General features: G+C 51.2%; 1 protein-coding gene across 1 annotated transcript; it reads right to left on the minus strand.

The window, feature by feature from the left end:
• Positions 1 to 973: 973 nt before the first annotated feature.
• Positions 974 to 19971, minus strand: EMWEY_00007760 (hypothetical protein; the record flags this gene model as incomplete). The annotated part of the gene is made up of 25 exons (XM_013478524.1): positions 974 to 1073; positions 1198 to 1337; positions 1491 to 2004; positions 2137 to 2685; positions 2834 to 4250; positions 4348 to 5794; positions 5902 to 6983; positions 7128 to 7600; positions 7808 to 8226; positions 8308 to 8886; positions 9000 to 9159; positions 9380 to 11019; positions 11256 to 11467; positions 11619 to 11723; positions 11972 to 12135; positions 12311 to 12796; positions 13016 to 13278; positions 13399 to 13626; positions 13960 to 14195; positions 14419 to 15711; positions 15939 to 16233; positions 16426 to 16635; positions 16881 to 17315; positions 17473 to 18841; positions 19073 to 19971. 25 exons carry the CDS (start codon positions 19969 to 19971, stop codon positions 974 to 976), a joined length of 14715 nt encoding a protein of 4904 aa, XP_013333978.1.
• Between the last annotated feature and the right edge of the window lie 580 nt (positions 19972 to 20551).

The following is a 20551-nucleotide window of genomic DNA, read 5'->3' on the forward strand; positions in this document are numbered from 1 at the left end:
CTGGGAAGGCGAGAGAAGGCGGCTGCCAATGCCGTGATAACTCTGGCCCTTTCTCTCATATACTATGCATATGTCTCGGGTCGGGTTGTCGAGGAGGCGCGTGCTCAAGCGCCAGGCGAGCGGCTTCCAGAAACATACAAACGCGCATTCGGCATCAGTCCACTCATCATGTCGTTTGAGATTTTTCTGACGTTTCTGCCGGGGCTTTTTCTTGTATCAATGTTGCTCACGGAAATAAAGAGACGCCGTCTTGAAAATGCTTTACGGTACGCGGGATGACGCCACGTGAAGGACTGAAGCGGAGATGCTGCTAGCAGACGACAGCAGGGGACCCAATGACGGCGGGTTGGAGATAGTAGAGTGGTTTCTACCCGCGGTAATGGCGTTTTTTTTTCGTTTTCTCCAGTTCTACGAGGCCTCAACAAAGCATAGGCTACACAACTCCCTAGAAAGCTCCGAACAAATTCAATTTCACCAAACAAGCCTTGCAGGGGTCTTCTGTCCCTCTTCTGCTGCGAATTTCTTTTGAACGAACCCCAATTATATATTTCGGGGTATTGCATTCTGGACTAGATTTCACTGCAGTATTGATACCCTCACCAAACAACTGGCAATACAGTATAGCAGCTCCTGCTACTGGTTGCGCATAAATTCACAAGAGCACTTGCTCATGGGCTTCGAAGGGAGCACCCCCAACTTGTATATTTTTAATATTTTTAAATTCAATGTCAACGAAGTCTCTCCCGTACTAATGCTCCACCGTATGCCGGTTGGGTTAAAAACATATCCAGCAATTTTGTTTTTTTTTTTTCAGTTGGTGGTCCTTGCTGAGTTATCTTGTGGTGTGTATGACTTACAATATATATAAATAATGCACATATGTAAGTTGTTTGTCGACGTTTATATGTATATATATCGATAAACTACAGCTTCGACAGGCGTTGCCTAGTACGTGTGCAATTTCATTTGCTGATTAGAAGTCACTCCACAACAATACTGCCGTGCCCCGCTGTACCCACAGAGAAGGCGGGTACTGGGCGTGAGCTGGCAAGTCGACGAACGCCACGAGATCTCTGCACACCCAGAGAGAAAGATAAAACAGGAAGAATATACCAAACGATTATCTCCATCTGGTGAAACGGCAACGCCTGCGGGAACCTCAATTATAGCCTGACGAATTGATTCTGTTGGACTTACTTTCGAGCCCTGTTCAGAAACAGGGGAGTAGAGATGTACGTCACTCCCGCCTGCTTGAATTTGCAGCCGTCTGCTTTGTGGTACCACCGCATGACCATAGGCGGCAAGTTGGACGCCAAGGTCTGCGTGACGTCTAAACACTGCGGCCGAATATGCAAGACAGCACGAAACACAAAGTACGGCATGGTGCGCAGTGCGCAAGTGCCATTCAGAGACGGCGTTAAACGAATACAACTTGCTGCAAAAAAACTGACTAAGGGGCAAAAGACTTGCTCGTGAGTGAACAGACTAACCGCTTCAGATGTGTTCCAGGCTGCGCCTTCGACAGTCAGTCCCGTGATGGTGAAACACTGATCGTCTTTTGCCTCCAAAGCGCCCACAATAACCTCCACGGCAAGATCGTCCAGCGACCATCCCTTGGCCTGCGCCACCGCCTGACGGGTTGCAGTGAGGTACGCTGAAGGAAAGAAGAGGCCACCTAGCCAAACTCTCCACTGCGTTAGTTGGCCGTTGTCGCGCTGTCGTGAAAGCAAGTGCATGGCCGCCTCTGTCTGAACGTCCTGCTGCTCCTCCTCTGTACCAAACTCGCGAGATACCATCGTTAGCTGCGCGAGCCGACGACTGAAGTCTTCTAGCCACTCCTTCACCGTCAGCTCCTGCGCAGAGACGTACACCTGACTCCACTCCGGCGGAACTCTCGATGAAGATATCTGACTCGCCAGGTCGCGCAAAGAGTTCGTGATCTTCAGTTCGCCTTTGCAGACCAGCAGAAGCTCCCCAAGGGAATCGCGGATCTGCTTACAAAGCCTGTAACAGAGAAAAACAAAACAGCTCACGAATCAAATGCCTATTCCTTAGACAGGAAATGGCTTCACCATGGCATTTAATGCAAATATGCACGCTGTTATATATACCACCTGCTGGGAAACAATGACCCACCTTGCACCCACAGCCAATTCACGCTCGAAGCATCGGAACATTGGATTTTGCACCATCGCGTCTGTTCGCTGTAAGACAGGAAGCTTGTCTGGCAACGTAGTAAGGCAGGCTTGCACCACAGGGACGAGCAGCGTGAGCCAAGAGGTTTTGGGCGCCTCGTCTGGCTCTGCTTCGTCAACTGCTGCAGTGCTCTTCTGCTTCTTAAGGCCCTTCTTGAGGATGCTCTCCGCTATAGAGTGGAAGTCCAAATCTTCTTCCTTGCCCCGCAGGAGCAACGTTGACCAGTTGGTGACGCACCTCTGAGCCTGGCGGGCAGCCAGCAGCCACTCGGCGCGGGAATTGAATCCGATCCAAGCGGGCATGTCTCGCTGGGGTAATGAGTCTACCCATTCTAAGTACTGCTCGTGCGTCTTGTATAGCTCAGCTGGGGCTCGCAGAGCGTCGGAACTGGACGCGTCGCCTCCCTTCCCAACACTCGGCATGTTGAGACAGAAGTCTGACTCAAATGCCTCCGGACGGAACAAGTAGTCTACAAATGAACGCAATACTCTGCAGCAGGCGACAGCACAGAGACCCATCTGCACCCGAGATCGAAATGTGTAGGCACGGTAAAAAGCTCAACAGCAGTGCTCGACGACCGAAAATCCTCTACTGATACTGCTGCCTCTTCTGGGATGGCCCCCGTTTGTGCTCTTACCGTTCATCGACAGCATTGTCTAGCCTTCCTCCGTAACACACTTGAGCGATCAAAGTCCGAATTGCAGGCCAGGGGATCCTCTCAGGCGCTACATGGTCAGAAACTGTGTCGCCACGCTGCGCTACGGCTGCAAGCCATGAATCTACAATGCTCAATGCACACTTCTGGTCGGCTTCTGAAAACTCGTAGAGCTTGCACCACCCAACCGGCGCGTATCTGCGCCTTTCCAATATAATCGCATGCAGGAAAGCAAGGAGGAACTGCAGCCGACAGCGAGCTGCGGCAGGGGCCTGGACGGGCTGAGCTTGGGAAGCACTTCGACTAGAGGTACCTCGGCTCGCGCTGGCGCCGAAGAGCATCGCATACGACCTGTACAGGGACGCCTTGATGCCGAGTGGAGGCTCGAAAACAAAAGTACAAGACGCCCTTACCAGAGTGGCAGGCACTTTTGGGTTGTACTCCATAGTCAGGAACAGACGGAAGTTCGTGTGCGCCTGGCCACGGTGCAAGTTCGTTTCTAGGTCCTGGAGCCACTTAAGAGAAAGGTGCACGTTCTTGCACAGCACCCAAGTTCCTTGCCGAGTAGCCTTGGCAATCGCCTTATCTGCCAACTCGAACCCCTCCTTACTGCCCATTGCTACAGAGCTAATCGGCTGCTGGACAGCGGCAGCGAGCTGTGCCACAAGGCTGCTGGGGTCTGAACCGGGAGATAACACAAAAAGAACCGGCGATGTATTGCTTGCCTGCTTCTCAACCACTTCTCTCAGGAGGTCTTGTGTCAGTTCAGGAACCGTAAGAAAGTCCTTGCCCAAGACACTTTCACACAGTTCTATTAGGACGCAAGTCACGCGGTCAGGCCTCAACGCTCTCAGCACCAGAAGCTGGCGCAGTAAGGTGATCCACTCTCCAAGAGTAATCGTGCCGGCACTGCCTATCTTTTTGTCTGCATGCGAATGGGGTTCCGCTGTGAAGACATCATTGGGGAAGTTCGCTTCAGGGGCAGATGACTGGAGCATAGAAACCCATTCCTTCTCGTGGGTCTCCATATGCTCCTGGAGGCCACAAAAACACGGAAGCGCCAACAATTTCTGCAGCGCCTTCATCTGCTCGGCTGTCAGCTCGCCATGAAGCGTCGTTGTCCATGATGCCGGAGAAGCAGCTGCCCGATCCTCTACGAACCCCTGCAGGAGCAACTGTAGCTCGGGCAAATCCAGTGGGGTACCCAAGTCAAGCTCAGTCCTGATGAAACACAGCTGCAATGCAAACACGAGTCTGTCGTAATACCCCAGGCCGTAGGCGACTCGCTTGAAGGTCGTTGAGAAAAGACCCGACAAAAGAACAGCTAGCCTTTCGGAGTAATCTGTTTTCTTCAACTCGCTTAGGCCAGCCGCCCCCGTTAGCGTGTCGTGCAAAATGCCTGCGAAACGACCCAAAACATTCAAGGGAGGAAAGACAATTTGCGTCACCCACAGATATATACCCTACAGTGAAAAAATTAATGGGGAGGACCTCACCTAAAAAGAAACGGAGGTCGTACTGATAAACAGGAGAGACGCAAGATAGATTGAGCAGCGTAAAGTAAATGCGGCCCGCGGCAAGGGCCCATGGCAAGTACATGTTGCTCGTTTGGTCGACTTCTGCCATGATTTCTTCTGTATGAGCGGCTTCTGCTGCGACTTCTGCAGCCTGGCGCTTGAGCATTTCCATTGAAGACATCACGGAGTCGTCATCTAAGATGTTCCCCTTCACATTTGATAGCGCAAGGAGCAAAGCGTCTTCGAGTTCGCGTATCTTCACCTTGAATTCTCCCTGCAGTTTGAGCATGTCTGACCTCTTCTTGTCAATGTCTGCTCTCTCGCTCTTCAGTATGATATTAAGACACTGGTTCACCAGCGACGAGGGCGTCAAGGTGAAGTTTATTATTGTGACACGGCTGCAGATGTCGGGTGTGAATTGAGCGGTGGGGTCCCGTGTGGCGAGGTACATGGAGAAGGCAGGAGACAAATCGATCTCTGAATCGCCGACAGTAATCAAAACACGGCCTCCAAGCTTGTGCGTTTCTTTGTTGAGCACGGGGTTCAGAATAGGGTCGACCTTTTCAACGTCTTGAATGACCAAAGTAGAACCAAAGCGCAAACTGCTTTCCAACGCCTTGAGGAAGTTCGAGTCCAAGAAGGACGTCTTCGACAGCTTGTTAGATGACAAAAATGACGTCAAGAAATGTATTGCTTGACCTGCAGGGTCAATAATGAGGGGGTAACGCAGAAACCGCTTTAGAATGATGGCGTTCTGAACAGAAAGATCGTCAGGGGGTAGCGAATGCGCCGCCCATTGCAATCGCTCTGAAGGTGTGGAGAGAAAGTCTACAAATGAGAGATCATTGCGGCATCGAATGCACTCCCTCTGCAGCACTGCCCTCCACTCCTCCAGGAGCCGGTGACGGTCCGCGTATTCAAAGAAGCCCAAGTACGCACAGAAAGCTGCGGCCAGCAAACTGTCGCCGATGAAGGTTTGAGTAGCCAGTTTAAGCTGTTCCAACTGATCAAACCACCGGTTCTTCTCGGATCCAAGGTTCTCCAGCAGCGACATCGAACGCGCGCACTTCTTCTGCACCTCCTCCATCTCTCGCTTTATGCTTTGAACCTGACTTATCAATTGAGCGTAGTCTTGTTTGTATTGCTGCAGTTTGCCCTCCAGCTGTGTGATGAGGGATTGCTGCTCCTGCAAATTCGCCTCGTTCTCTTGCGCTTCAGTCTCTAGCTGAGCGATTTCAGTCTGCAGTGGTTCCACCTGCTCACTAATCAACACAAACTTTACGCTACTTTCGACCCACTGAGCGAGAGGGCCTGCCGCGCGAGATGCCTTGTTGATTCGCTCAATGTCCCAATCACCCGTCAAAAACTTCGTTTGGATCCTCCGCCGAGTTGCAGGGCTAACGGAAGCGCAGTCGAAGTTCAGAATCTGTAAGCAAAGCAACACAAAGGCAAGTAGGCCGAAAGTGAGTGTGTATCAAGCCCAGCAAAGGAAAATGAACATATCAACATAACAATCCTTGAGTACGAGCAAACGAAGCTCTGCCTTGCCTTTGAAATAAAGTCAGATGCCTTCAAAATCTTTTTTGCGTCTTCCCATGAGACGGCTTTTTCCCCTGCATCTGTGATGAGGACAGCAACAGCCTCCACGGCCACCTTGGCCATGGCTGGGGGGTTTGCCATACTCTTGAGTTCATCAAGACTCTTCTTTGGAATGTTTGTGACCGCCTCAGCCGCTTCTCTCAGCAGCGGTTCCACCTCGCTCAATTGTGCCTCTACGACTGCTCTACGTTCGTTGATGATGCCAGTCTGCTCATCGAGTTTGCGCGCAAGCACTTCTGCACCTTTCTTCTTGTCTTCAGCTTCTGCTTGCTGGTCGATCATTTGCTGCATCTTTTTCTCAGCCTCGTCGTTCTTCTCTGCAAGCACTGCACCCTTTTCTGTGAGCTCTGTCCTCATTTCTCCAACCTGTCTTTCTACTTGTGCGAGAGTTTGCAAACCGGCTTGCAGGTGATGCTGTTGTTCTCCGCTAGCATCGTTCTTTTCGGCAACAAGCCCTCGGAAATGATGAAGGAAGTCAAGGAAGTCGCGCGGCGTCATATAGTTCGACTTGCGGCCACTCTTTGAAAGGATAGCGTTGCTCTTGGCAACTGCGTGGTGGAAAGATACAATGGCTGTGGCGAGTCTGCTGCGGCGGGCGAGGTCATCTGCATCCGCGTTCATTTCTTCATCCGATTCGTCAGGTGCTGTCTCCCGCCTAATGCTGCTGATTGGCTTCGCGCCCACAGTGGCATCTGGAGTGAAGCTGTCTGGGAGGAGTTCGATGGAGTCAGTGAATTCAAATGCCACTTGCTCCATGGCTGGTTGAGCCCAATCGCCAAACCAGTCAATGACGCACCTGTTGAACAAGGCGGGTGAGGTTGCCTGACGATTGTAGAAGTCAGGGTTCGCAGGATTCATCGTGAAAATAATGTGCAGGTTCCTCTGCACTTGCTTCGTGAAACGTGCAAACAGTTCGGATGATTCCCCGCTGCCCAAGTAGTCGCTCCCGTAAGCTGCCTTGCATTCATTGATAAGGGCCGTGTACTCGTCGCCTTCGAAAAGTCCAGGCACTTCGCCTGTACGCCAGATACAGAAACAAACACTCAACGGCAGACGAGATGAAGGCTGCGCTATACTCAGAGAGAAACAAACCCCACGGTTGCCATTGTGAGAGTGCCGATGCCACTTTTTCGAACCACCCGAAGTGCGGGAAGGCTCACCTGATGCGAGAAGAGCATTCATTCTTTCAAGGAAGGCTGGCCCTAATGCATTGGACTCGTCAATGACAAACGCAATCTTCTCCTCTTTAAGAGCTGCGCGCTTCATCACCACCCGAAGGTCCTGCTCGAAGGAAGCTGTGCTGTAGTTCCTGCCTGCTTTTATCTGGAATATGCTTAGACCATTCATCCAAGAAACGAACTTTGTTAGAATCGTTTTCCCCGCTCCTGAGGCGCCTACCAATAACAGGTGCCCCAGTGGCTGCCGGAGCACTCTGTCAATCCGTGCCACATGGTGCAGAACTTCATCGAAGAACACCAGCTGCACCTGAAACACTTCTTCATTGAACACACGCAGCTTCCCTTGCAGCAAAGAACGCAGAGCAGGCATAGAAACCTCACAATACTGGCGACTAGCCAGACTGGTAAAGAGGATAGGCCGCTGTAGAGCTGCTTCGCTAACGCTGGGGAAATGCCTGAAGCACCACAATCGCATCACACAGCTAGCAGACAGCTGATGCACGGATGCAAGTCCACTAATCGCATATATGTTCGCCTCTGTTGTCACAGTATAAAACACCTTGAATCAAATTAATCCTTCACAATTCGCTAGGAGTCAAATGCATTGAATTGGCAGGAGGCGACGCACATACCCAAGCCTCGCTACCTCTGCTGGAACTCACGCTTGGACGATTGCATCCAGCATCTTGTCGGTCTCCTCCCTCTCTGCTTCTGTCACCAGCCGGTCGCTAAAAATCCTCAAACCCTCGTGGGCATAGGTCCTGACGAGCTGCGTGAGGGTCATTTCGGTGTTATCAGTTGTGCCGCCGAGTGGTTCACCCCGTCCCCAGCCTGTTTCACCAGATGATGCCTTCCTGATCGCTTCAGAATCTGATCTCGCTCCCCCCTCAAGCGCCTCTGCCAACGCCAGCTTCCAACGAGTTAGCTCTCTTGGGGAATATATGTAGTGAGGCTGCTGGTCAACTGTGAATGTGCTTGAGAAAGAGGTGTAGAACTCCACCATTGCCATGGTAAGGGCGTCGGCAGATGGGAACAGCCCAGGATAAGGCCGCAGAAGTGCCCTGTTGAAAGTACTGTAGATCTGAGCACGCAAGCACCACAACAGAACCTGCCGGCAGTCTACAAAGAGTTGATGAGAACCGAAGTGAACATATACGCGTACCTGGATAAGCGATTCCTTTCCTGGGAAATCGACGAATATAATGGGCGCATGCCGAAGAAAGCGATTGCTCATGTGGTGACGGCCCGCATCCGTAGGAGGATTACATGCTCCTGCAAACTGTACTCCTTCCACGCGAATCCACACCCAAGGCGATGCCTGCTGGAGCTGTGGCATCGATCGCCAAAAGCCTCCCGACTCTGCAATTTGGCGAATCAGCATTATAACGTGTTGCGTGCCGTACTTATCCGGCGAGGGGAGGTTGCACTCGTCGCAGAAGATGATGAGAGTTCGTCCAGGGACAAGGGGTCTCATGACCATTCCTCCTGCTGCAGTTTTCGTGAGCTCGCAGTAGTGGTCAAAAGTCTTGAATAACAAGTCTGGAGTGGTTCCGGAGGAGAAGTTGAGAAACGCCACGTCAAAGTCCGCACGCTCCTTCAAGACTGCCGTGAGCGTCATCGTCTTTCCCGAGCCAGGCGGGCCACAGAGAATGAACGGCTTTTTCTCTTCGAGCCATCCCTCGACAACATCACGATGTCGTAAGGTGTCCACTGTTTGAATGACAAGGGAGGCGTCCTTCACCTGATATAATACGGTGGGAGGCAAGGGAACACACACACATCCAGACACGTTTGACCGTGAAGATAAACAGCTAAGAAAGAATAGTTGTTCCCTATTTTCTTTAGCAGTCTCACCTGCTGGGTATCGATTTCCATCTGTTGAACCCGCGCCTTCCATGGATGCCACTGCCCGTCTTCAAGGGACGGTTCAAAGTCCAGGAGGGTTTGTCCCCTTGCATCGTCAGATGTAAGGGCAGCAGGCAGGGGCAGGTCGCAAATGCTCGCTACTTCTTCGCTGAATGCAGATCGGCCCGCTAGGCTTAAAGAACCACCCATTCCCCATAGGATGGACAAGACCATCCACTGCAAAAAACAAAAAGGGAGGCAAACCACCGTATCTTCGGTTCACTACAATGCATTACGCCCCAGCGACATACATAGTGTATATTAACGGCAGTGGGACGCTTCAGTAAAACAGTGAAGTGCCGGAATAATGATGGCAAGAAATATGGCACCACCAGAAGCAGCTTCTTGCCTTTGTGATGAACTGTGCTATGAGGTCGTCATCCATAGATTCCCCCGTTGATCGCAGTTCTTCATTCTTCTCAACAATGCGATTAATTCCTTTTTTCAAGAGCGAAAACATGCTCTCGACGCACCTGATCCTAGTGAATTCCATGATGTGCTGGTGCTTCATTGCCCTGTCTAGGCACTGACTTGCAAATCCCCCATCACAAAAGAAAGGCTGAAGGATGGTCACGCAGCGCTCTTTTATACCCTGTGCAACAGCTTCTGCAGCTCCCCTGCCGCCTGATACCCCTGCGCCCAGCATGGTTGACTTGGATGCCAGTTTCGCGACACTTCCCTTCGAAATAATGTGAGAAGCCGATCGTGTAAATTCACGAGAAATCGTTCGGCTCGAGCCACTGCGGTCGATGCCCTTTGCCTGCCCTCCCACCCCTTGAAGTATTACTTCCGTTGCAGCTGAGCCAGCAGCTATTTCATCTAGGTGATGCTGGAACACGACTTCGTCAGGAAGCACGGAGCTCGCGAACCATACAATGCCACAGCGACTGACAGTAGCAAGGGTGGCGTATTTGAGGGTTTCTACTTCGAAGAGGAGACGAATGCAGTTTGGAATTTCCAGCCTTTCGCCATTAGGAAGAGTTAGTAGCTTGTTGTCATCCAGAGCTGAGTTGAGATTCTCTGCCCAGTCGGGATCGACGTCTCCGTCAAACACAATCCAATGCCTCTTTTGGGGGGCGCCACTCCCTGCCTCCTGTGTCGTTGCGAGGATCTTGCGTAGCACTGCAGTGAAAACTCCGTCTTGCCACTCTAATGTTGTGGAATCGAGCTTGCCATATAGTTGCTCTTTCGCCACCACCTTGGGGTCCAAGACGTACGACATCCCCTTTATGCCGTCAACTTTTTCCATCGCATCCAACAGCACGCGCCACGCAGCGGACTTCCCGGTGCCTACGGGGCCTACTAGCATCACACCATGCTGCAGCCTTTGAATTTGGTACAGCTGCAGCACTTTTTCCAGCCACTCACCCTTCGCCTCCAGGAAGCGCGCTTCGCAGAGGCGTTCGATTTCGTCCAACAATATCTTTTCCTCCAGGGCAGGAATGTCGGCCCCTGGGAACACCCCCATCAGCAGACTCCGAAGAAGAGGAACATCCTGAGCTACGAGTTTCGGCACAACGGTGTCGGTGACAGACCGGATGAGAAGTTTCTGCTCCACCGACTCCACCACTTCTGGATCGTCCACAACTGTCCCTGCCCCCGCTTCTTCCTGAAGCAGCTGCCGCTTCAGATTGCCAGCAGAGCTGAGTGCACTCTTGAGGGAGCGCAGCCCGAAATCGTAGTGGGGCTGCTTAGAAAGCTGTCTATCGCACAAGTCATACAGGGAAATGATCTTGCTCGACAATCGCTCGGCGGAGCGAAAACCCTGTGCGTACAGAGTAACCTGAGCAATAAGCTGCTTGTCCGGTTTAATCATCGCCACCTCTCGGAACAGCTGCTTTAAGTTGTCTGGCAAGTTCGAACGTCCAGCGTAGCCGGGGTTCATCGTGACGAAGATTCCAACGTTGGTGTTCAGCTTTGTTGACTTCCCAAGCAACTCTATTTCCTTCCGCCCTTCGCGAAGCCCAATCTGGAGGGACGCAGCAAATATCATAATACCGAATAAAGACACACTTAATAAATGCAGAGCCTTCTCTGTAACAGTCGAAGCTCCTGCACTAACCATAGGTGCCTCTCCCGATGACTACTGCATTTGCATGCATGTATGAGGAAAAAAAAACCCGTTGCCTTATGCGCACAGACAAACCTTCAATCGCATTCAAACATTCTTCCATCGCAAACTCTAAAACTTCTGCTGTTGCTGACCTGGATTGTGAGAATCTGTTCTGAAACGGCAGAGAGAATCCTTTCATCTAGACGGTTAAACTCATCGAAGCATCCCCATGCTCCCACTTGACACAAACCCGAAAAAAGACGGCCCATTGCGTTGAAATCGAATGTCTCGTCGCAGTTAAACACCAACGTGTACCTCCCCAAGGCAGACCCCAAAGCCTTCACCGACTCCGTCTTGCCGGTCCCTGAGAAGCACGAGCCATAGAGAAGTCGCAGCTAGACCTTGTGGTCTGAGGCGATCTGTTGACCACCAGTTGCCTGCCATGTGCTCGAGGGCAGAAGCACGTTAAGGTGGTATCCGCGCTACCGCTCTCGATTCAAAATACAGTTTCGCACCTGCAGGGCCAAATGGGTTGCCCCCCAGTTTCATTTTAAGGGCTTGAGTCAGAGTTAGGAAGCACTTGTCCGTCAAGGGCGTCTGTACGAGTCTCTCCGCCATTCCTGCAACCTCAGATCACCCTACGAAATGTTCATCACTCCTCATTTCCTTTTATTGGAAAATGCACGCATGTCGGACTGTGTAAAATTCCGAACTGCACCCAACCACTAGAGTATGTGTTGCTGTCTGTGTTGCTACCTTGCCTTGCGTATTACTGCTGTTCCTGTTGCTGCATTTAACTGTTTGTAAATGCGTCAGAGGATGTTGCGAATCCAGTGTAAAGAGAACCCTGCACTACAGAGAGAGTTACCCAAGTATTCGAAGCCATAGTCGAACGTGGCATCCGCCATGCACACTTTGAGAAGACCCTGAGGAATGATGGGGCCCGAAGGTGAAGGATGCGTGAAGTAGAAGCGCATGCATTCAAGCCATTTAAAGTCCTTCCTAGATATCACCTTATTCCTCACTAAAGACCTGAAAGGCAGTCACCAGCCATTCATAGCAACAATCAGAGTAGAATATAAGGTACAGACGGCTACGGCGTGCCATAAAGAGAGGAAGAAGTAGAAGTACCTGGCAAGACCTTCTAAAGAAAAGCAGTGTTGATGATGTAACTGCGGTGTCGCCTAACCATTGCGCATATGCATACCTGCAGACATCTCTCTGGTGTACCACTTCTGTGATCATGTGAACGATTCGATTGCGTATCAAGGGACCGACATCCTGAACAACGCGGTCAGCCAGGAATCCGAGGAGTGCAACGCAGTCCTTCAAGGCAGACGCTTCAAGCGGGTGTTCTGTCTGTTCAGAATTTGTTGCTTGATGAGGATCATCCGATGACAACGCCGCTTCGCATTTCTTTGTCCAGCGGATGTTCATTGCCAGTAGGAGCGCTTGTAGCGGGAAGTCTTTGATCCATTTCACGAACGGATTTTCCAAAGGATCGCTGCCTGATGGGGCTGCCGTTGTCACCTCGGCCAGGTCGAATTGCTCCAGAGTTCGAAGGGCCCTAGAAACGTTATCAGCCAATGAAACAGTCATCTGCAGCTCCACGGCGCTCATCCAGTCCTTCAAGGATGCATACTGCAGTATAGAAACCCCGTTGATAAAAGGAACGACTTCTCCCTCCCTCGAGCTGTAAAAACACCCAGCACAAGCCACAGGACGGCAGGCAACTGCAATGGGGGGAAAACTGCGTCCAGAGAAAGACATGTTGTAGGAGAGAGAAAGAACTCTAGGAAAAGCACTTCAACCTCCTGCCTATCCACTCTCATCATTTGGCCTTTACACCTAAACAAGAAGTGCTTTTTCGTTTGGACCATTTGCGTGACACAGGCGGCACAGTTCTGCTCACATCATTGCAGTAATTGTTGTCGGATCTTCTGAGTCGGTCTCCAGGGCTGCAATCCCCGCGAATAGTTTGCTAATGTGGCGCTGCACAAGTTTGACGTCTTTTGCATTTCCAATCATTTCTAGGAGGTCTTCGTCTCCCACAAAGTAGAAACGAGAAAACTGCTCCCTTTGCTTTTCAAGGTACTCTCCGAGGGCCTTTTGAATCCGCGATAGCATATCCGACAACCTCTCCAGCTGACGGGCAAGGCCCTCCGTCGACGCTACCTGCATTCATCAGCAGTGACCCCTTAACGAAGAGGAGCGCATGAGATACATACCGCTGGCAAGAAGATTCATGTAAACCAAGCGAAGTAGCCCAACGTTTGCACTGTATGCAAATCTCACCTCCAGCACTACTTTGGTAGTGTCGGCCTTCTTCATTATGCCCTTGAACTCTGCGTCGATTCCCCTGAATCTCTGGTGCTCCGCAGGAAGAAGCATCTGAATGTCTTGGGAACCGGAAAAAACCCCCTCGAGGTACAGCCACTTGCGCTGTACTTCCACCCAACTATCCAAAAGGGTGCGCAACCTGTTCAGCTTCTCGTCCCACGTAAGCGCTTCCTCTTCAAATATCTGCAAAAACAGCGAACGATAATGACAGACACTTCATTAATCACAGCAAGAAGAATACCAGCACACGGAGTACTACACGCATTAGCAAAGTAGAAACCGACGCTAGATAATATGTGGATGAAAAACCAAACACCTTAACACTCAAAATTCGCATGTAAGGCGCATTGACGGAAGTCAGTTCTCTTCTGCGTCCAAGTCAGCAAAGAGCGCTCGGCTTGTTGATGCTTTCATCTGTACCCATCAAAATGCTTTTCGTTTACTGGCACGTGATAAGTGAAGTAGCCCACACATATATGCATATAGAAATAAGACACAAGAGTTCCTTTTCGTTACCTTGAAGAAGGGGGACATTTTCATGGACTGGATGGAGGCGAGTTGGTCATCGATGGTTTGGAAGAGTTCTTCCCATCCTTTGATGACTTTGCATTTGCCTCCGCAGGGCACCATGATGAATTCTCGTTCTCTCCACGAGTCTTTCACTTGCCGCAAAAACTCTTCCAAAGCGGACTCGCCTTGGGCCTGCACCAAGACGTCTCGAATATCCGCTTCGTTTGCAGACAGATCAGCATCTGCGTAAATGCGCAACCCACCCACAACCAGCTATTATCAATGCAGTCGACTCCCTGCAGTCAAGACCGCCTCAGCAGCAGTAGATGCTTCGAGTCAACATGAATGCGGCTGCCACGACATATTCAAAAACACAGCAACACGGGACGGATAGCCTCATCAGATGCTGCTCTACTACGCAGGGCAGTTTCTGCTGCTGTCTGCTTGTGTACATGCACGTCTCACCCCACAGGTTTCCTATGGTCATGTCTGTAAGAGATTTGCGTATTTTGAGTTTGGAGAGGATCAGCTTCCAATGCCTCTCTTTCAGCGAGTCGGTCTTCATGTCAGTGATCAGCATATTCAGTGAGAGGAACTTATTAATTTTTTGCTTCAACTCCTCAAAAGCCTCGTACTGCCGGAACCTGGCGGGTATTTGTTTGATCCTTTCCAGCAGCGACTCCAACGCACTTCGGATTTGCTTTGGCACTACAACAGCCCACAAGGTTTCTCGAAGAGCCCCTAGCTCTGTGTGCAACCCGCCTAGTGCTTGCCAAACCCCCTTCATATCTGCAATTTCTTCAGCGAGTGCTGAGGGGGAGAACGCCTCCCCTCCAGGGCCAAATGCAGTGTCTTCGACGCCCAAGACGGCTTTCGCTTTCTCCCCGCATTCATAATCCGATGTAATCTTTTCAAGCTGCTGCTCATACTTCCTTAAGATGTTCATGGCATGCCCGGGGGCTATGTCGTCGCGTACAGGACGCTGCAGCATCCAGTCGGAGTAGAGCTGCTGAAGTTTCTCCTGCAAACTGGCCGCAAACTGCGTCACTAGAGCAATGAGTTGTTCTCGCACTTGCTCTACCATCATTCCTTGGTGTCTCAGCAGCTGCGTAAACATCTCCATCTCCCCTTCGATTCTGTCTGTCCAGAGCCAGTCACTTGGAAAAGTGTAGCGCTGCCGCTCTAGCAAACGTTCACTCGCTCTCAATGTGTCAATCGTGGCACTCCACTTGGGCTCTAGCTTGCTCGCCTCCTGCAGCTTCAGAAGAAACTTGGTGAGGTTTGACACGATATTGGAGATAAGTTCATCTCCAATAAGCCCTTGGCTGCTAATGAGAGCTGACATCTGTGCCTCTGACATCGAAAGAAATGTTGCCGCGTTCATAGTCGTGTCAGTAGGGTCTGCTGTCTGACCCTGTTCTTCGAGGTCAACTACCATTGCGTGTAGAGAAGTAAACACTGAACTGGCGTTTGCTGCCACCTTCTGCCCAAAGGCATGCAGAATGTCGCGGTGCCAGGCATCATAGCGCGTGTTCAACTTTGCCTGCACCTGGTGGTGATCTACGATAGTGGGACCGCACATTATACGCGCCTCGCTATTGTCAAAGGGGCTCCGTGCTTGTTTTATTTCATTCAGCAGCTGTTGCCAGGTCTCGATGTCGTCTCCTAGCTTCCCCAACACTTCGCTTACATCTACATCCCAGAGAACCTGATAGTGCATCCAGTTGGCTACGTAATCTTCGACCTTTTCCATCACCCCTGAGACATCAAAACGCAAATTGACCTTCAAGTAAACTACAAACCCTGCTTAAACGACCATACGGGGATTTAAAACAATCTAAGGCCAAGGTGTTTACATGCACCCTGCTGGCCCCTTGACAGCATCAACAAGGAAAGCAAAAACCGGCTCCGGAAAGCTTGTCAGTGCCAACAACTTGCGGTTATCCAGAAGAGTCAGTGACAGCAAACGCAGCAACGAAACCCACTGTCAATGGCTGCATGCGCCTTATCCATGACATCAGGTGGAATCCGCGAGGCGATACTTCTGTAGGTGCCGCGCGACTGGGGTTTCATCGGGTCGTCGTCTTGCAGGTTTTCCTCGTCAATATCGTCATAGTCCCACGCCGTCGGCTCCCCACCAAACTTCAGGGGTCTTGAGCTGTTTCGCGAGTTAAAACGGGGCAGCAGACACACGGACGCCACCACGCGGTTCAGGCTGCCCATCCACAGTTGACGCGCCGCCTCTACGACGGGATGTACTTGCAGCACTTGATTCTTTACCTACAATGAAAAGAAACAAAACCCTGGAGACAAACAAATGTCCAGTGTTCCCGCATGCATGGGCCTGCCCTCGTCAGCAGCCCTTGGACTATGCCTGATCTATTTAGGCATATAGAGGACCAACTCCCCCCTTCCAATCCGCTGACTGTTTAATGCGGCTGTAGCTGTGGCTGCACTGAGATGTACACCCACTTGGATTTCTAAGACAAGTCCATTTTGAATGAGGGCAGTGCCCTTGTTCGGCCAATCCTCGAACTGCAACGTCCACTCCTCCACAAGTTTAACGAGTCGTTGTGTTAAAATTGCCTCCACTCGACTCTCCAACACTTTAGTCCAATCGCGTATGTTGGAGTAGTTCTGCAGATGCTGTTCTTCAATCAACTTTTGCACGTTTTGCAGCACCTGCGTTGCCAGCATGCAGATACCACTCAAGCTCTGGGCGTTGTATAACATATTCTACTGGATACATCTAGGCAAAATGTGCGGTATAAAATGCTGTTGCAAGCAGACAACTCGTGCAGCTCAGCAGGTGGGGGCGACGGGGGAAGAAAACACCCGCGTGCTTGTAGGACTGTTGCTTCTTTCCTTCCACCGGCAACTTCTCAGCATTAGCCTTCATGACTTCCTAATTAAACTGTATGACTGACCGCGAGGATGTCTTGGTACGGGGCATCAATTGGCTTGTCTTTCAGTGTGTCGATCTCCTTGATTGCCTTCTCGTGCTGCTGCAGGGCGAATTCGGCCTTCGCCTCGAAGATGTAGACTATTTCTGCAAGGCGTCTGACGTACGTTTCCAGGCGGTCTGAGTCCCACATGAGGTTCATGCCCTCAGCGATTTTGACCTGGCAATCGCGTTGATACGCAGCTACAAGTAGGGCAACGGCTGCTTCCTCCTCGCCTCCTTCAGTCTCCTCGGAAGATGCGCAGGTCGAAATGGTGTCTCCAACCCGCGCACTGGACTCCATGTATGTTCTCAGTACTTCTTGAAGGGTTATAGCAAACGGGTACAATACCTTCGCCTCGTCTGCCATGACTTTGACAGAATACGGAACGCGAAATTGAAGTGATGAGAGCAGCCGAACCTGCAAGAGAATGGACAACCGAAAAACTCAAAACCAATGGATGACAGAAGTAACCAAACAACCACTCTAGACTCGCGCATGCGCAGCCACATCTGAGCCCTTCCTCATCTTGAAGCCCTTAGAACTCTTTGATTGCACCTGTTGCAATTCAGCTCACCTCCTTGAACAACGTCAGCATATCTCTGTCGAAGTTCACAGCTAATTCCAACCGGCCTGCCCCCCAGTCTTGCAGAACAAAGATCCTCTCTCCAGTGTCCAGCCGTTTCTGGTCCCGGACAACATTCAGCCAGTTATCGAAGTGTTCCTGGGGGTTGAGTTTGGCGCGAAAGAAATCAATATCGAGTTTCAGCTTCTGTCCTTCAACGTGCTGCTCCCACCCCTTGCCGAGAACGTCCTGAATCCGCTGTACAAGCGCATCTAGTCTTCTTTCCACTTGCTTCCCCCAGACGATCATGCCTGCAACTCGGGGCATATCACGCACATCTGCCATCGTGTTTGACTCCACCTTTTGATGTCCATCAAGAAAGATGCCTTGCAGGCGTTTCAGATCCTCCTTGACAACCTGAATAAGTTTGGTCTGGTACTCCTGGATGGCACCTCTGATACGCGGCCTGAAAAAGAGCGCGTTGAACTGCGAGAAGACGCGAAACATCTCAGCTGACGTCTTTGAGGCCCCGAGACGATCTCGCAGTTTCGCCGTTATCTGTGACTCCACACGATCAATGCGCGTGTCATAAGCCTTTTGGCCTGCCTCCCATGCCTCTTCTCCCGTGCGACTCACGTCCAAGACATCCAGAGCTTCGATGATTTGATATGCTGCAGCGATGTCTTTCTGTGCAGCCACATCCCTACCGCTTCCGTCGCCCAACACGCGGTTCAACACCTCCTTCAGCCGGTGGTGTTGACGCCGGAACTGCCGCACTTCGACAATACGTTCTTGCAATACAACGTGTTCGCACACGAGTTTGGAGGGCGGCCTCTCGTTAAGGCCTCTTTTCTTTGAAAGTTCCCTCACTGTTTCTCGGAAATGCCGCACTTCTTCGTCCCAAGTCCTAAACAACTCGGAACAGCCGGCGGCTGTGTGCTCGAACTCCTCATAGGCCATCGCTATCAAATTCTGCCTTGAGGTGATGCTAAGTAACTGAGTAGAGAGGTCTCTACTGAGAGCCTCAACCAAGAAGTACGCTCTGCTTAAGGGATAAAGCGTTGCATTTTTCAGCTTTCTTAGGTGAGCAAAGATGGTGCGCACCGCCTGCGTCAGCTGTTCAACAGTTTGGGCGCTACACAAGTCGTTGAGAGGGAAATCACGCATGAGGATATTCGTGTTCTGCACGATTTCCGTTGCCTGCTTCAAGCCTGAGTCTTGCTCGAAAGACATAGTGGCAAAAACTTTACGCGTGTGCTTTAAAACTGTCAACGTGAACTCTGCTTCCGTTGTCTTCAGCTGATCCTCCACGTGCTTCAGTGCCCTCTCAAACCCCAACCAAAAGTTAACTTCTTCCGCAGCTGTGCCAGTGCTCGGGTCTCTGCACAGCACATAACGGCACACGACTCAGCGATCAGACGACTTGGGATCACAGACTACGAGTCGTAGGGGGTTTGTTTCAGACACACACCATTAACTAAGCCTCATATAGCACCGGTTCCTGCTAATTGAGTTACATATCTCTGGATCTGTGCGAAGTTGAATGCGAACTGTGGGAAGGGCGTCAGAACATGTATACGGGGGGAAGTGAAGCAGATGGGCTGAGGCTCACCGTTGCATTCTGCAGACCTTTTGGATGTCTTTGATCCACCGGTTGACGTGGCTTTGCAGTGCAATGAGGTATGTGCTGTCTTGCAGCTTGTCGCCCAAGTCTTCAACTGCGGGTTTGCGCTTTTCAGCTGCTGCCTTCACGACAGCTGCTTTGATAACCGAGTCGATGGGTAACTCAATGAGGGGAATATCAACATTTTGTTGGGCCTGCTGAACCGCTAGCACCAACTCCCTGAGCTTCTTGCTAACAGTCTGCATACCATGCGAGGCGCGAGCTGCTGCTTCTTCTGTTGCTGCGCCGTCGGCGCCACCATCAGCAGCAGCTGATGCAGTTTCCTCTTCGGTCGCGCTCTTCAGCAGTGGGCCGAAGCCGCGCTGCATGTACATCTCCGTCACGTCCAGAAGGCTCTCCTCTTCTCCAAAGCCACACCGCATGAGTGCAAGTTGGGGGCCAATAGGCTTCGTGACGATGTGAGTCGCTCTCCCTGCGCCATCCTGCCCTGCCGGTGCCTCCGGCTCTGCAGGTTTTTCATCAGCTAAGCTAAATCCAGGCCGCTTAATAAATGCAATGCTGCACGATCTGCCTCCTGCTTTAGCAACAAATCCAAGGTCCACGTATAAGTTGTAATTTTCTTCTTCGTCATCCGCGTCGAAGTTAGGAGACACCGGCTGCCCTCCTTCTTCAGGTGTCTTGCCACTACCAACGGTTTCACGCGAAACCTCCTTGCCTATAATCAATACCCCAGGTTGCTGCTCCACTAAGAAGGGTTTCAGAACTGTCTCTGCTTGCGTCGAAAGCAGCTTCTGCAGCTGCTGGCGACTGCACCCAAGCAGCGGGGGCGTCACCTCCAACAAGAAATTTATGAGCGAAACCTTCGCCCGCTCAACTGTGCGATCCATGATGATCAAATTTGGAAACAAGAAAAAAACAAAATCGAGAATGAGAAGAGCTGCTGCTGGCCTCCTCAGAAAGGTATTCAGCTCAATAGTGGGAGTTGCATGACGCCGGTTGTCGTCTCTGGCTGCAGCCGTAGGCGAGGCGGTGTGGCTTCTAGTCTGTCACTGCAGCTCGCATTCGGTGTGCTTCTCCCCCATGCAATCGGTTTGCCAACTGGATGTAACTGTTATTGAAAAGGAGAAAAAGTGGAGGGAGACAACTGCTGCACAGGTCGTCGGCAGCTGCTGCAAAACAGGAAACGCTGCAAAACGTACAACTGAATACCCTCGGAGATTAAATGACTGAGACTCGGGAGATGCAATTGCTAGCCCAGACTCGCCTTCAATGCAGAAATGCGGGCATGTAGATTCAATGGTCCACAAGAGCAGGCGGCCGGAGTCGGCTCGCTGCTGCGTTTGCTGCAACGAGGCTCCTCACAGAACCGCGAAAAAGGAGAAGAAACGCTACGCTGTCATTTGAATGACCAGAAAGCGCTAGAATAACATATCAAAAGAAATATTGGGTCTCAGAGATTTAACACTG

The sequence above is a fragment of the Eimeria maxima genome, genomic scaffold (genome assembly GCF_000499605.1).
Source record: "Eimeria maxima Weybridge genomic scaffold, Emw_scaff47, whole genome shotgun sequence".
NCBI classification, from domain to species: Eukaryota; Apicomplexa; class Conoidasida; order Eucoccidiorida; family Eimeriidae; genus Eimeria; species Eimeria maxima.